The following is a 12,500-nucleotide window of genomic DNA, read 5'->3' as shown; positions in this document are numbered from 1 at the left end:
TCTTTGACGAAACTCTGAGACTAAGACACAGAGTGACAGAGAGCAACCTCCTTCCCACAAACAAACCCAGGAAGAGGCAAATATCTCATAATTAAAATATGAACTTTAAAAATAAACAAAACATAAACATAAACAACAGTAAAACTAGACAAAAAAGCCCCCCCTCGCACAGGGGGCGGGGCTGGGCTGTGGCAGGAAGCGGCAGCTCTCAGTTTCATGTGTAAATCACAGCAGCGCTCCTCATTAAACATTCATCAGCCTGGAGACGCTGTCACACCATCACACGCTCGCGCGGGCTCCGACCCCCTGCCATGCTGTTTACAGGCCGGCAGCCATGTCAGGACTGCGCCGCCGCGTGACGGGTTTGCAGCTGCTCCGGAGAAAGAGAGAGAGAGAGGGAGAGAGAGAGGGAGAGAGAGAGAGAGAGAGAGAGAGAGAGAGAGAGAGAGAGAGAGAGAGAGAGGGGGTGAGAAAGAGAGAGAGAGAGAGAGAGAGAGGGAGAGGGAGAGAGAGAGAGAGAGAGAGGGAGAGGGAGAGAGAGAGAGAGAGAGGGAGAGGGAGAGGGAGAGGGAGAGGGAGAGAGAGAGACAGAGAGAGAGAGAAAGAGGGAGAGGGGGAGAAGCAGAGAGGCAGAGAGAGAGAGACTACAGCATCTCTCAGAGAAGAGTGGGGCTGCAGAGTCACACTCAGAGAGTGTGGGGAGGTAGGCTGTGTTATGAAGCCTTGCAGACACATTTATGTTATCTTTCCCTTTGCTGACTGTCAGTGCCTGTACCTCTGCCACTGACACTGCTACTGAGACACTTCACCAAATTTACTCCACATAAAAAAACAGGAGAGTGAGCTGATGAAAGGGTGAGATTCCCTCAGCAGGACGGATGTGATCGCATGGTTTTCAGAAGGCAGCATGGCCCCTCTCTCCAGTGCATCTGTCCAGTTTGGAGATTTTAGTGCAGGCATACCTGCATCTCCTGACTCCAGGTAGGGTTTAATGAGCTCTCCCACGCTGCTCTGGTCCACAGCCACTGTCCTTAGGACCTCCCCAGAGCACACTGCAGAGAGAGAGAGAGAGAGAGAGAGAGAGAGAGAGAGAGAGAGGGAGAGGGAGAGAGAGGGAGAGAGAAAGAGCTGAATATGAAAGGTATAGTAAACAGAATGTAACCTTTCAGACTGAGAGTAAACAGCACGGGGAAAGAAAGCAGCAGGAGAGAGGCAGGGTGAAAAGGAAGACCATCCTCACACACCTCACTGCCTCCAAACACAGCTCCATCCACACTGAGGAGCTCTTATACTGGAGAGGCTGTGGTGTGGTTGAGGGGGAGGCAGGCTGAGAGGGGGAGGGAGAGGCAGGGGGAGGCAGGGTGAGAGGGTGAGAGGGGGAGGCAGGGTGAGAGGGGGAGAGGGGGAGGCAGGGTGAGAGGGGGAGAGGGGGAGGCAGGGTGAGAGGGGGAGAGGGGGAGGCAGGCTGTAGTCGGTTCTCACCGTTGACCAGGTTGTATTTCTGTGCCAGCAGCCCTGCCTGCAGACTCCTCCCGCTGGCTGGGGGGCCGAGGAGCAGTACCCTGGGGGTGTGGGGGGCCGCAGAGCGGGAGCGACACTGTACCTGGGTCAGTACTAAGGGAACAGAACACAACAACGCAGAGGCATGAGCGACAACAACACTGTACCTGGGTCAGTGCCTGAGTCACATAACAACCAACAACCAAGACAGGCTGAGAACGCACTCATGCCAGCGAGCAGCGCAAGGCAGCACCCTCAAAACAAGGGGAACACACTGCCAGGGACCCACTACGCACTGTGCAGGGTCAGACTGTGGGGAGTGTGTCTCTCCTTTAGGTTCAGACTGTGGGGAGTGTGTCTCTCCTTTAGGTTCGGACTGTGGGGAGTGTGTCTCTCCTTTAGGTTCGGACTGTGTGGAGTGTGTCTCTCCTTTAGGTTCAGACTGTGGGGAGTGTGTCTCTCCTTTAGGTTCAGACTGTGGGGAGTGTGTCTCTCCTTTAGGTTCGGACTGTGTGGAGTGTGTCTCTCCTTTAGGTTCAGACTGTGTGGAGTGTGTCTCTCCTTTAGGTTCAGACTGTGGGGAGTGTGTCTCTCCTTTAGGTGCAGACTGTGGGGAGTGTGTCTCTCCTTTAGGTTCGGACTGTGTGGAGTGTGTCTCTCCTTTAGGTTCAGACTGTGTGGAGTGTGTCTCTCCTTTAGGTGCAGACTGTGGGGAGTGTGTCTCTCCTTTAGGTTCGGACTGTGTGGAGTGTGTCTCTCCTTTAGGTTCAGACTGTGTGGAGTGTGTCTCTCCTTTAGGTGCAGACTGTGGGGAGTGTGTCTCTCCTTTAGGTGCAGACTGTGTGGAGTGTGTCTCTCCTTTAGGTGCAGACTGTGTGGAGTGTGTCTCTCCTTTAGGTTCAGACTGTGGGGAGTGTGTCTCTCCTTTAGGTTCGGACTGTGTGGAGTGTGTCTCTCCTTTAGGTTCAGACTGTGTGGAGTGTGTCTCTCCTTTAGGTGCAGACTGTGGGGAGTGTGTCTCTCCTTTAGGTGCAGACTGTGTGGAGTGTGTCTCTCCTTTAGGTGCAGACTGTGGGGAGTGTGTCTCTCCTTTAGGTGCAGACTGTGTGGAGTGTGTCTCTCCTTTAGGTGCAGACTGTGTGGAGTGTGTCTCTCCTTTAGGTGCAGACTGTGTGGAGTGTGTCTCTCCTTTAGGTTCAGACTGTGGGGAGTGTGTCTCTCCTTTAGGTTCAGACTGTGGGGAGTGTGTCTCTCCTTTAGGTTCGGACTGTGTGGAGTGTGTCTCTCCTTTAGGTGCAGACTGTGTGGAGTGTGTCTCTCCTTTAGGTGCAGACTGTGTGGAGTGTGTCTCTCCTTTAGGTGCAGACTGTGGGGAGTGTGTCTCTCCTTTAGGTTCGGACTGTGTGGAGTGTGTCTCTCCTTTAGGTGCAGACTGTGGGGAGTGTGTCTCTCCTTTAGGTGCAGACTGTGGGGAGTGTGTCTCTCCTTTAGGTGCAGACTGTGGGGAGTGTGTCTCTCCTTTAGGTTCGGACTGTGTGGAGTGTGTCTCTCCTTTAGCTGCAGACTGTGTGGAGTGTGTCTCTCCTTTAGGTGCAGACTGTGTGGTGTCTCAGAGTGGAGTGTGTTACAGCTCAATGACAGAGGGCTGGCCCAACACACCTGGGTTTTGCACAGGCCAGTACTACACTGCTGGCTGCAGCGGGGGCTCAGAGACACCTCCTCAAACGACAGCCACAGAGATCTCTGCACAGCCACATTTCTGCTAATCAACCATGGACAACATGCCTAAAAAATACCACACTTTTACATACGCCAACCACTTTATATTTGTCAGAATGAAAATGAATTTTAATAATGTTCCAACATTAAGGTTTTTTATCTTGAATAACTGAGGAGTAAGTTTCAATGGTGTAGGTCACACACCTCCCCTTTCAGGGTATAATGTGATTTGTGTCTGTAGGGTTACTGTGATTACCGATACCTCATCTCCATTACTCAGGTTACAGACCCATTCTACCTGACAAAGAGTGTACATCTCCACTGTCACTCAAACCTGTCTGAACCTGCATGTAACACTAACTCAGACAGCAGGTACTTCCTCAAACAAACAGGGGGCATTTTACTGACGACAAGTTAACAGTGAATGCTCACTGAATGTCATTCAAGTTGAAGTTAGCAGGTAGCACTATAAAGTAAATGAAGATTCAGTGCTGTGATATACTGTGGGTTACACCACATTTCATTGAAAACTCGATTACAGTTAGTGGAAATGCTGAAAGGGACCCTGGCGACTCGCTGCTTAGTCCAGCTCCATTTTAGCAGACGGCTTTTAAAATTTGTCATTAACATTTACTTCACCGCAGAAAATGAAGGTGCTTGTGAGTCCGCAGTGTGTTCAGGGCAAAGTGCTGCAGGGTGTGATTGCTCTGCCTTCCTCTCTGTAATAAACTCTCTCCTTAGTCCATCACTCCATCCTGGCTGACTCCACAGCGATGAATATACAGTAATTAGGTGGCAGAGAATGCTCCGCCTCCTCTGTCCTGTGTACAGCCCCGCCCATTTCTGATGAAGTGCAGTTACCATGGAGACAGTTACTGAGGCGGTCTGGCTAAGACACCACAAAGGTCTGTCGATCTCCGGAGTTCCTGCTTCTGTAGAGGATCGGACATGTGATTGAGCTCTCCTCTGTGACCGTTCAAACTGTACTCTCAGTACTCGTATCCGATGACTGTTGCTTTGCACTGGAAACACTGCCAGCCACAGCCTGTCAGGCAGACAGGAAGTGACAAAAGCATCATGATTTCCTGCACCGTAGGCTGGCTGCCAGTGCGTACCGCAGCGGGGTACAGGGCCCGTCCTGTCCTGCCCTCTAAAGCAACACTGTAGTATGACGGACTTCTTCTGTAATCCTCACTAATTAACCATCACCTAATTAGAACTAATGACTCCCTGTCTGTACTCCCTGCCACTAACTGGTACCAAACCACAAGCAGAGATAACAGTAAGGATGCTAAACTGCTAATGAAGAAGGCCGGATCAGTCGGTAGTAGCTGGTAACTTCATTTTCAAACCGCATTTTTAAATAGTAATAATCAATATTCACCACAGCTTTATCACAGTTTGTATTTCAATCAAGACTCATGAATACTTAATGCTGCAAAAATCCCTCTACCCCCACCAATATTTTTATTCCCTCCGTTAATGCAATCAAGCAAATCAGATGTTATTAATTATAAATTGAGCCATTACTCCATGCCCCCAAACCTCACATTTACAAAAATCGCAATTCAAGCACGCAGCCGTAAAAACACACACAGATTAGCCGTTCCGATCCTCTCAGGAGCCCGTTTGCCGTGCACGGCTTCCCTGGACTCTGCACAGAGATCCCCGTATTTACACTGTGCACAGAAATGCCTGTATTTACACTGTGCACAGAGATCCCCGTATTTACACTGTGCACAGAAATGCCTGTGTTTACACTGTGCACAGAAAACCCCGTATTTATACTGTGCGTGTGTGTATGTGTGCCCCTGTGTGTGTGTGTGTGTATGTGTTGGAGGGTGTGTGTGTGTGCGTGTGTGTGTATGTATGTGTGTGTGTGTGTGTGTGTATATGTGTTGGAGGGTGTGTGTGTGTGCGCACGTGTGTATGTGTGTGCGTGTGTGTGTGTGTATATGTGTTGGAGGGTGTGTGTGTGTGCGTGTATGTGTGTGCCTGTGTGTGCGTGCGTGTGTGTGTATGTGTTGGAGGGTGTGTGTGTGTGTGCGTGTATGTGTGTGCCTGTGTGTGCGTGCGTGCGTGTGTGTGTGTATATGTGTTGGAGGGTGTGTGCGCGCGTGTGTGTATGTGTGCCCCTGTGTGTGTGTGTGTGTGTGTGCGTGTATGTGTGTGCCTGTGTGTGCGTGCGTGCGTGTGTGTGTGTATATGTGTTGGAGGGTGTGTGTGTGTGTGTGTGTGTGCGTGTATGTGTGTGCCTGTGTGTGCGTGCGTGCGTGCGTGTGTGTGCGTGAGTGTGAGTATGTGTGTGAGACTCACCCTGGGTGAGCACGTCATCATGAGGCTGATCTGCGTTGATCAGTGTGAGCTGGAGCTGAAAGGTGTGCAGGAGTGCAGGTGCGTCCTGGTGATGCTGCTGCAGCCTCCGCACACTCTGCTCCCGCGACACACCCTCACCCTCCAAACGCCCTTGCACACACACATCCTCCGGCCACCGGAACACCACGTGGTACACATCTGAAGGGGGGAGAGAAAGAGAAGGAGAGAGAGAGAGAGAGAGAGAGAGAGGGAGAGAGAGAGAGAGAGAGAGAGAGGGAGGGGGAGAGAGAGAGAGAGAGGGAGGGGGAGAGAGAGAGAGAGAGAGAGAGAGAGAGAGGGAGTGGGGGTGCAGTGGGCCATATGTTTAGAAAATTTTGGGGAAGTATAATTATGTAGGTAATTAATCATTTACAGTGGATGTGAGTAGAAATGTTTTAGTAGTGAGGATGATGACAGTAAAGCTGTTATGGATGATGCATGTGTGCATGTGTGCCAGTCTGCGTTTAAGGTGTTCCTCTGAAATGCGTGAAGGAAGCACAAGCAGTGTGCAGCGGCATCTCCGCTGAGAGGGAGGTGCTGATTACACAGACACAGCCTCACGCTGCAGCCCTGCTGGGACCTGCAGCTTCTGCTCATTACGGCCCGGCTTCGGCAGACCCAGAGCATGGCTTTATCCAGAGCTCAGCGCTGCACAGACCCCTAATAACGACACCTGCTTCCGCCAAGCCTCCCCTGCCGATGGCAGCCATCTTGTGTTTCTTGTGTTATTGTTTGCTCGGTGGACGTCCTCACTCTGCTCATCAGCTGGGTGTCGCTGAGGGAGACGTGTTCTCATGTTCTCACACACAGGCCAGCGAGGATTCAAACCCTCATCCTTCTGCCTGTTTTATCCACCGCTGTTTCCATACTTTTTATCTTCATTTTTGTAATATTATTCCCCATTTCCACTGAAGTTCTGAGTTCAGAGCCCAGGGGTTGAGGTATGGCACAGGTGAGCATGAGTATCAGTGTTAAGATTAGGGCACAGGTGAGTAAGAGTATCAGTGCTGCCCTGGTTTTACCTCCTGTGACGGGGTCCACCCTCTTGCCAAGACTTCTGTCAATCAGGACCGAGTCCGGAGCCTCCAGCATCACTGAAACGGCAGAGAGATGCTCTCCTCTATAAAACCCAGTGAAATGGCAGAGACTCTTTCCCTAATAAACCTGACTGTACACAGAGAGGGTAAACACAGACATGAAAAAAGTGCAGGAAACGGCACTTCTCAGAGAGGGTGCAGACGCTGCGCTGGTCAGACAGCCAAGTGGTGAAACAAGCACAGTGACAGAGCAGCGCTGCTGAATTCAGCTGGGGCGTCATACTGGTGCAGGCTTCACGCCCCCGCTGTGCCCGCTGCTGTCTGTGCCCGCTGCCCGCTGCTGTCTGTGCCCGCTGCTGTCTGTGCCCGCTGCCCGCTGCTGTCTGTGCCCGCTGCTGTCTGTGCCCGCTGCTGTCTGTGCCCGCTGCCCGCTGCTGTCTGTGCCCGCTGCCCGCTGCTGTCTGTGCCTGCTGCTGTCTGTGCCCGCTGCCCGCTGCTGTCTGTGCCCGCTGCTGTCTGTGCCCGCTATACCTGCACTTCCTCTCCGCAGCACTGCGCATGGGGGGGGTCTGGGTTCAGGGACACCCACCTGCATGATCCGGGGCGACACCCAGCTCCTGCAGCAGCAACGCCTCCCTCCGGCTCTGCGGGATCCCGTCCAGCACCCAGCCCTGCGGAAGAGGCACAGCACACTGAGAGCACACTGAGAACACACTGAGAGCACACTGAGAACACACTGAGAGCACTCTGAGAGCACACTGAGAGCACTCTGAGAGCACACTGAGAGCACTCTGAGAGCACTCTGAGAGCACACTGAGAGCACACTGAGAGCACACTGAGAACACTCTGAGAGCACACTGAGAGCACTCTGAGAGCACACTGAGAGCACTCTGAGAGCACACTGAGAGCACACTGAGAGCACACTGAGAACACTCTGAGAGCACACTGAGAGCACTCTGAGAGCACTCTGAGAGCACACTGAGAGCACACTGAGAGCACACTGAGAACACACTGAGAGCACTCTGAGAGCACTCTGAGAACACTCTGAGAGCACACTGAGAGCACTCTGAGAGCACACTGAGAGCACTCTGAGAGCACACTGAGAGCACACTGAGAGCACTCTGAGAGCACTCTGAGAGCACTCTGAGAGCACACTGAGAGCACACTGAGAACACTCTGAGAGCACTCTGAGAGCACACTGAGAGCACACTGAGAGCACTCTGAGAGCACTCTGAGAGCACACTGAGAGCACTCTGAGAGCACTCTGAGAGCACACTGAGAGCACTCTGAGAGCACACTGAGAGCACACTGAGAGCACACTGAGAGCACTCTGAGAGCACACTGAGAGCACACTGAGAGCACACTGAGAGCACACTGAGAACACTCTGAGAGCACACTGAGAGCACTCTGAGAGCACTCTGAGAGCACTCTGAGAGCACTCTGAGAGCACTCTGAGAGCACACTGAGAGCACACTGAGAGCACACTGAGAACACTCTGAGAGCACACTGAGAGCACTCTGAGAGCACTCTGACACTCCGCACAGGAACCATTACAGCTGCCACTGCACCTGCAAATGGCCACATCATCACTTCTCATTTAAACACAGGAAAAATGTCTATTTAATACCAAACTTTTAACATAGTTTCCTGCAACAGATGAGCTGGTACCAGCTCACACTGATCACTACATAAGAAAATAGATCATTTGTGTGCATCAAACCACCGTGACCATAAAACGACACAGCAGTAAGATGCACCTTCCACCGCACACGCAGTGATCAGCAGAATACCTGCTGTGTTAAAATGCCATCAGCTGCAGAATGAAACCGAGGAAATGAGACCGCTACATTTCCCCTGTATGATAACTCCTAAAATAATAATAATAATAATATCCAGTGTATGTATTATTGATCTAAAAGGGCCTCTGCCTGCCAGCTGCTGGTGGAAACAAAGTGAATACATCTCTGTTTTAACAGGCAGGAAAAACAGCTTCACACAGAGGCAAGGCGAGGGTTAAAACCTTGAAAATGTGTCTAATTCTGCCGTTCCTCTCCCCCGATTCTCGCTTATCCATAAAAAGAAAATAAGAAGAAAGAAAACAGTCTGCATATCATTCATTAGCCACAAATAAAAGAAATTCTCTCTAATAGTCCCCTAAATCCCAGAGCTTACTGAGCAATGGAGCAGGAAAACTGGCACCAAAACCTCTCCCAGAAGTGCTTGTTAGGGGCAACTTATTATGGCTGAGAATAAGCTTCACATAAATAAATAAATAATAAATAAATAAGCCAAACATTTATAGATGTGAGTATTATCAGAGGATGCCTGGGTCTGCTGGCACGCTTGCAGGGCCTGTCTGAAATCTGCTTTTGTTTTTCTCTTTGAAGTGAAACTGCCACCCTATCCTGAGCTCCACCTGCGTCCCCCCCAGCACTGATTCTGCTGCAGTCTGCACCGATGCAACAGCTGGACGTCTTCACCGCAGACTGTGTTCATTAGGAGTTTCCCTGGGCTTCCCACATCTCCCAAACCAAAACCACAGAACTCAACGCTTCGTGTATCAGAGTGTGTCTATGGTGGTGTGGAATTGACAGTCTAACCCAAACCCCAGCACAGAGCTCCCGCCGAACCCCAGCACAGAGCCGAACCCCAGCACAGAGCTCCCGCCAAACCCCAGCACAGAGCTCCCGCCAAACCCCAGCACAGAGCTCCTGCCAAACCCCAGCACAGAGCTCCCGCCAAACCCCAGCACAGAGCTCCCGCCAAACCCCAGCACAGAGCTCCTGCTGAACCTCAGCACAGAGCCGAACCCCAGCACAGAGCTCCTGCTGAACCCCAGCACAGAGCCGAACCCCAGCACAGAGCCGAACCCCAGCACAGAGCTCCCGCCGAACCCCAGCACAGAGACGAACCCCAGCACAGAGCTCCTGCTGAACCCCAGCACAGAGCCGAACCCCAGCACAGAGCCGAACCCCAGCACAGAGCTCCTTCTACAATGAAGCAAACTGGTGTGTCTCTAATGATCTCTGTCCAGGCTGATTCTGACATGCTTGTCTGTGCAGCACAGACTGACAGAAAGTCCACAGAGATGAGAGAGAGAGTGAGAGAAACTGCAGCACACACGCACACAGTAAAGAGGAGCTCGAAAAACTGCAAACCAAAAAGCACAAAAAAGGAGGACTGGTTTGACACAAACTGCCAAAATACATGGAAAGAAACTGATTTACAGTCTGAAATCCAGCAGCCTGCAATACCAAGAGCTGCGCTGTGTGTGCACGTATGGGTATATTTCCGTGTGTGTGTATGAGTATGTGTGTATATATGTATTTGAGTGTGTGTGTGTGTGTGCGTGTGTGTAGTATGGTGGGGGGGCTGTTCTCCCAGCTCAGATCCTGATTGAAATTGTAATGAGTCAGTGCCCCCCATGGCCACTCCATTCTGTTTCATCACACATCAAAAGATGCCCCCCCCCCCCCCCCCGATCAGAGGCGGGACATGGGAAGCAGATGTCACAGGGAGCCCAACAGCATGGGGGGACAGCAGGGCTCGAGGGCTTGTGTGCAGGGGGCTGGTGACCCCCTTTTCACTGTACAATTAGGCAATTAGAGACCCCCGACTAATGAGCTCATCATTGTTTGTCTGTTTTTCTATTAGAGAGACGTGTCCTCTGCAGGGGTCCCTGGGTGTGAAAGAGAGGGCACAGACGTAGCGTTCGGCCATGTGTGTGTGTGTGTGTGGGGGGGGGGGGTTTAGGGGGGGGCATGGGGGACGTCCTCTCAGTTCAACATTAACCAACTGAAACTTAACACTGACACCAACACTGAGCACTGAAACACTCTGAGTCCCAGTAAACATCACTTTTCATATTCATACGGGCTGTGGAAATGATATTATGCTGATCTGACTGCATTCATATTCATACAGGCTGTGGAAATGATATTATGCTGATCTGACTGCATTCCAACTGGATGAATAAACAAGATCAGATGTCAGTTTCCCTCTAAACCTACAAGTGAACAAACAAGTCCACATCTGAGGACTGACGACATCTGACTATAGTTCACATCCTAAAAGGGGATGAATCACATCCTATAAAGGACCACGTGTTCAGTGCTTTGTACAAAATGGTCTATAACAAATGCAATTTATTTTGATTTGCCCTGGTTATGTCCATGAAACAAACTACACCCACCTATGATTCCATTCTAAAATGGCCAAAATCTAGCTGTGGTCCATATCCTGAATCAGACAGACAGCTTCCAAAACACAAATCAGCAGGAAAACTGGTCACTTTCAGACCTGATCAGTGTATTCCTGTCAGACCAGATCAGACCAGATCAGCGTATTCCTCTCAAACCAGATCAGCGTATTCTTCTCAAACCAGATCAGACCAGATCAGCGCATTCCTCTCAAACCAGATCAGCATATTCCTCAGACCAGATAAGCGTATTCCTCTCAGACCAGATCAGACCAGATCAGCGTATTCCTCTCAAACCAGATCAGTGTATTCCTCTCAGACCAGATCAGACCAGATCAGCGTATTCCTCTCAAACCAGATCAGTGTATTCCTCTCAGACCAGATCAGACCAGATCAGCATTTTCCTCTCAGACCAGATCAGACCAGATCAGCATATTCCTCTCAGACCAGATCAGCATATTCCTCTCTCCTGGATGCAGTGAGCGTCTCTGAATGGCTAACCTGCACCCCTGAGCTGCTCAGACTACAGCTTTCAGCAGCTCTATGACAAAAGAGCAGGTCAGACAATATGTTTCATTTAGTGAGAAAGTGGTAAATGTGCATAATGTAACAGAACTGATCCTCACTGAAATGAATTCAGGAAGACAAGTTCAAACATATCCTAACTGTGCTGCCATGCCCAACACAATCGAACATGTGTCCGAGAGACGCTGACAGCTGTGCTTTTCTCATTAAACTGAGATGGAAACCCGTGAAAGCGCTAACTGCCAACAGCATAGGAGGGACAGGGCTGTTATAGCATCACAGCCTTGTAATGAGGGACAGCGCCATAACAGTATCACAGGTACTGAGGCTTAACTTCACTAGCGATGTGAAGTGCTTTTTATCGGCTGCGGTTATGTGTGGCAGAGGCCGGCTGGAGCACAGCTCCCACACCCTCGCTTTTCACAAACACACCATTGCAAATAAATAAATAAACAACTGTGCAATATTCATGAATATTTATCAGTCATATTTAGAGTATTCTCCAGTTTGCCCAAAATAATTACAAAACTGTCTTCCTAACACACTGAAATTGTTTTCCTGTTTGTTGTTAAAAAAGTACCAGAATTTGAAAAAAAGTTGTGTTTTCACAGTAAAAGATTTCACCTCTCTCACCCACCAATGAGAAAAATTTGCAACATTTAACAAAGATTGGAGGGTTATGTCTCTGGGTATGTATTTATTCTGTCTGCATTATAATTAATCACATATTATCATAGTTTCTTCTTATTATAGATTATTGGTTCATTCCAATAAAAAAGAGCAAATATTATCCATTCATTACACTTCTCTAAATGCCATTAAGAGTTAACAAATTCTACTTTATGTTTGTCAATACTCTGTAGAATTGTGGCCTTAATGCCATTCTTTACTTTCTTCCAAAAATGGACGTGAAGAGTCCTCGGAGACTGTGATGTGTGTTCAGAGCTCTGAGTGACTGCAGCCTTACATTCTGTGGCTGCTCCAGCAGTGCATACTCATTCGTTTCTAACACAGCCCTAATTCCACTTCACTTCTCCCCCTTATAATCTTCCTCTGCAGTGATTTCCCTGTAGATTACTGCCACACAGCTCCACACATGAATCAGAGCCGTGACGCACCGAGACCAGCTCTCTGGATTAGGCATGATTAACATTCAAGTTAGTTCA

The 12,500-nt window shown here is 50.0% G+C and overlaps 1 protein-coding gene across 1 annotated transcript in view; it reads right to left on the bottom strand.

Moving 5' to 3' along the window:
- ak8 (adenylate kinase 8) overlaps window positions 1–12,500 on the bottom strand; it is a 33,729-nt gene that overhangs the window by 13,601 nt on the left and 7,628 nt on the right. Inside the window, exons 6-10 of the mRNA XM_036528058.1 lie at window positions 7,201–7,282; window positions 6,597–6,668; window positions 5,536–5,733; window positions 1,483–1,614; window positions 963–1,052 (exon numbers count right to left, since the gene is read on the bottom strand). Coding sequence (XP_036383951.1) covers window positions 963–1,052; window positions 1,483–1,614; window positions 5,536–5,733; window positions 6,597–6,668; window positions 7,201–7,282 — 574 coding nt within the window. The remainder of the gene's footprint in view (window positions 1–962; window positions 1,053–1,482; window positions 1,615–5,535; window positions 5,734–6,596; window positions 6,669–7,200; window positions 7,283–12,500) is intronic.

Source organism: Megalops cyprinoides, chromosome 4 (genome assembly GCF_013368585.1).
Source record: "Megalops cyprinoides isolate fMegCyp1 chromosome 4, fMegCyp1.pri, whole genome shotgun sequence".
NCBI classification, from domain to species: domain Eukaryota; kingdom Metazoa; phylum Chordata; class Actinopteri; order Elopiformes; family Megalopidae; genus Megalops; species Megalops cyprinoides.
Note: the sequence above shows the minus strand (reverse complement) of the source record. Positions and strands in the feature narration are given on the sequence as shown.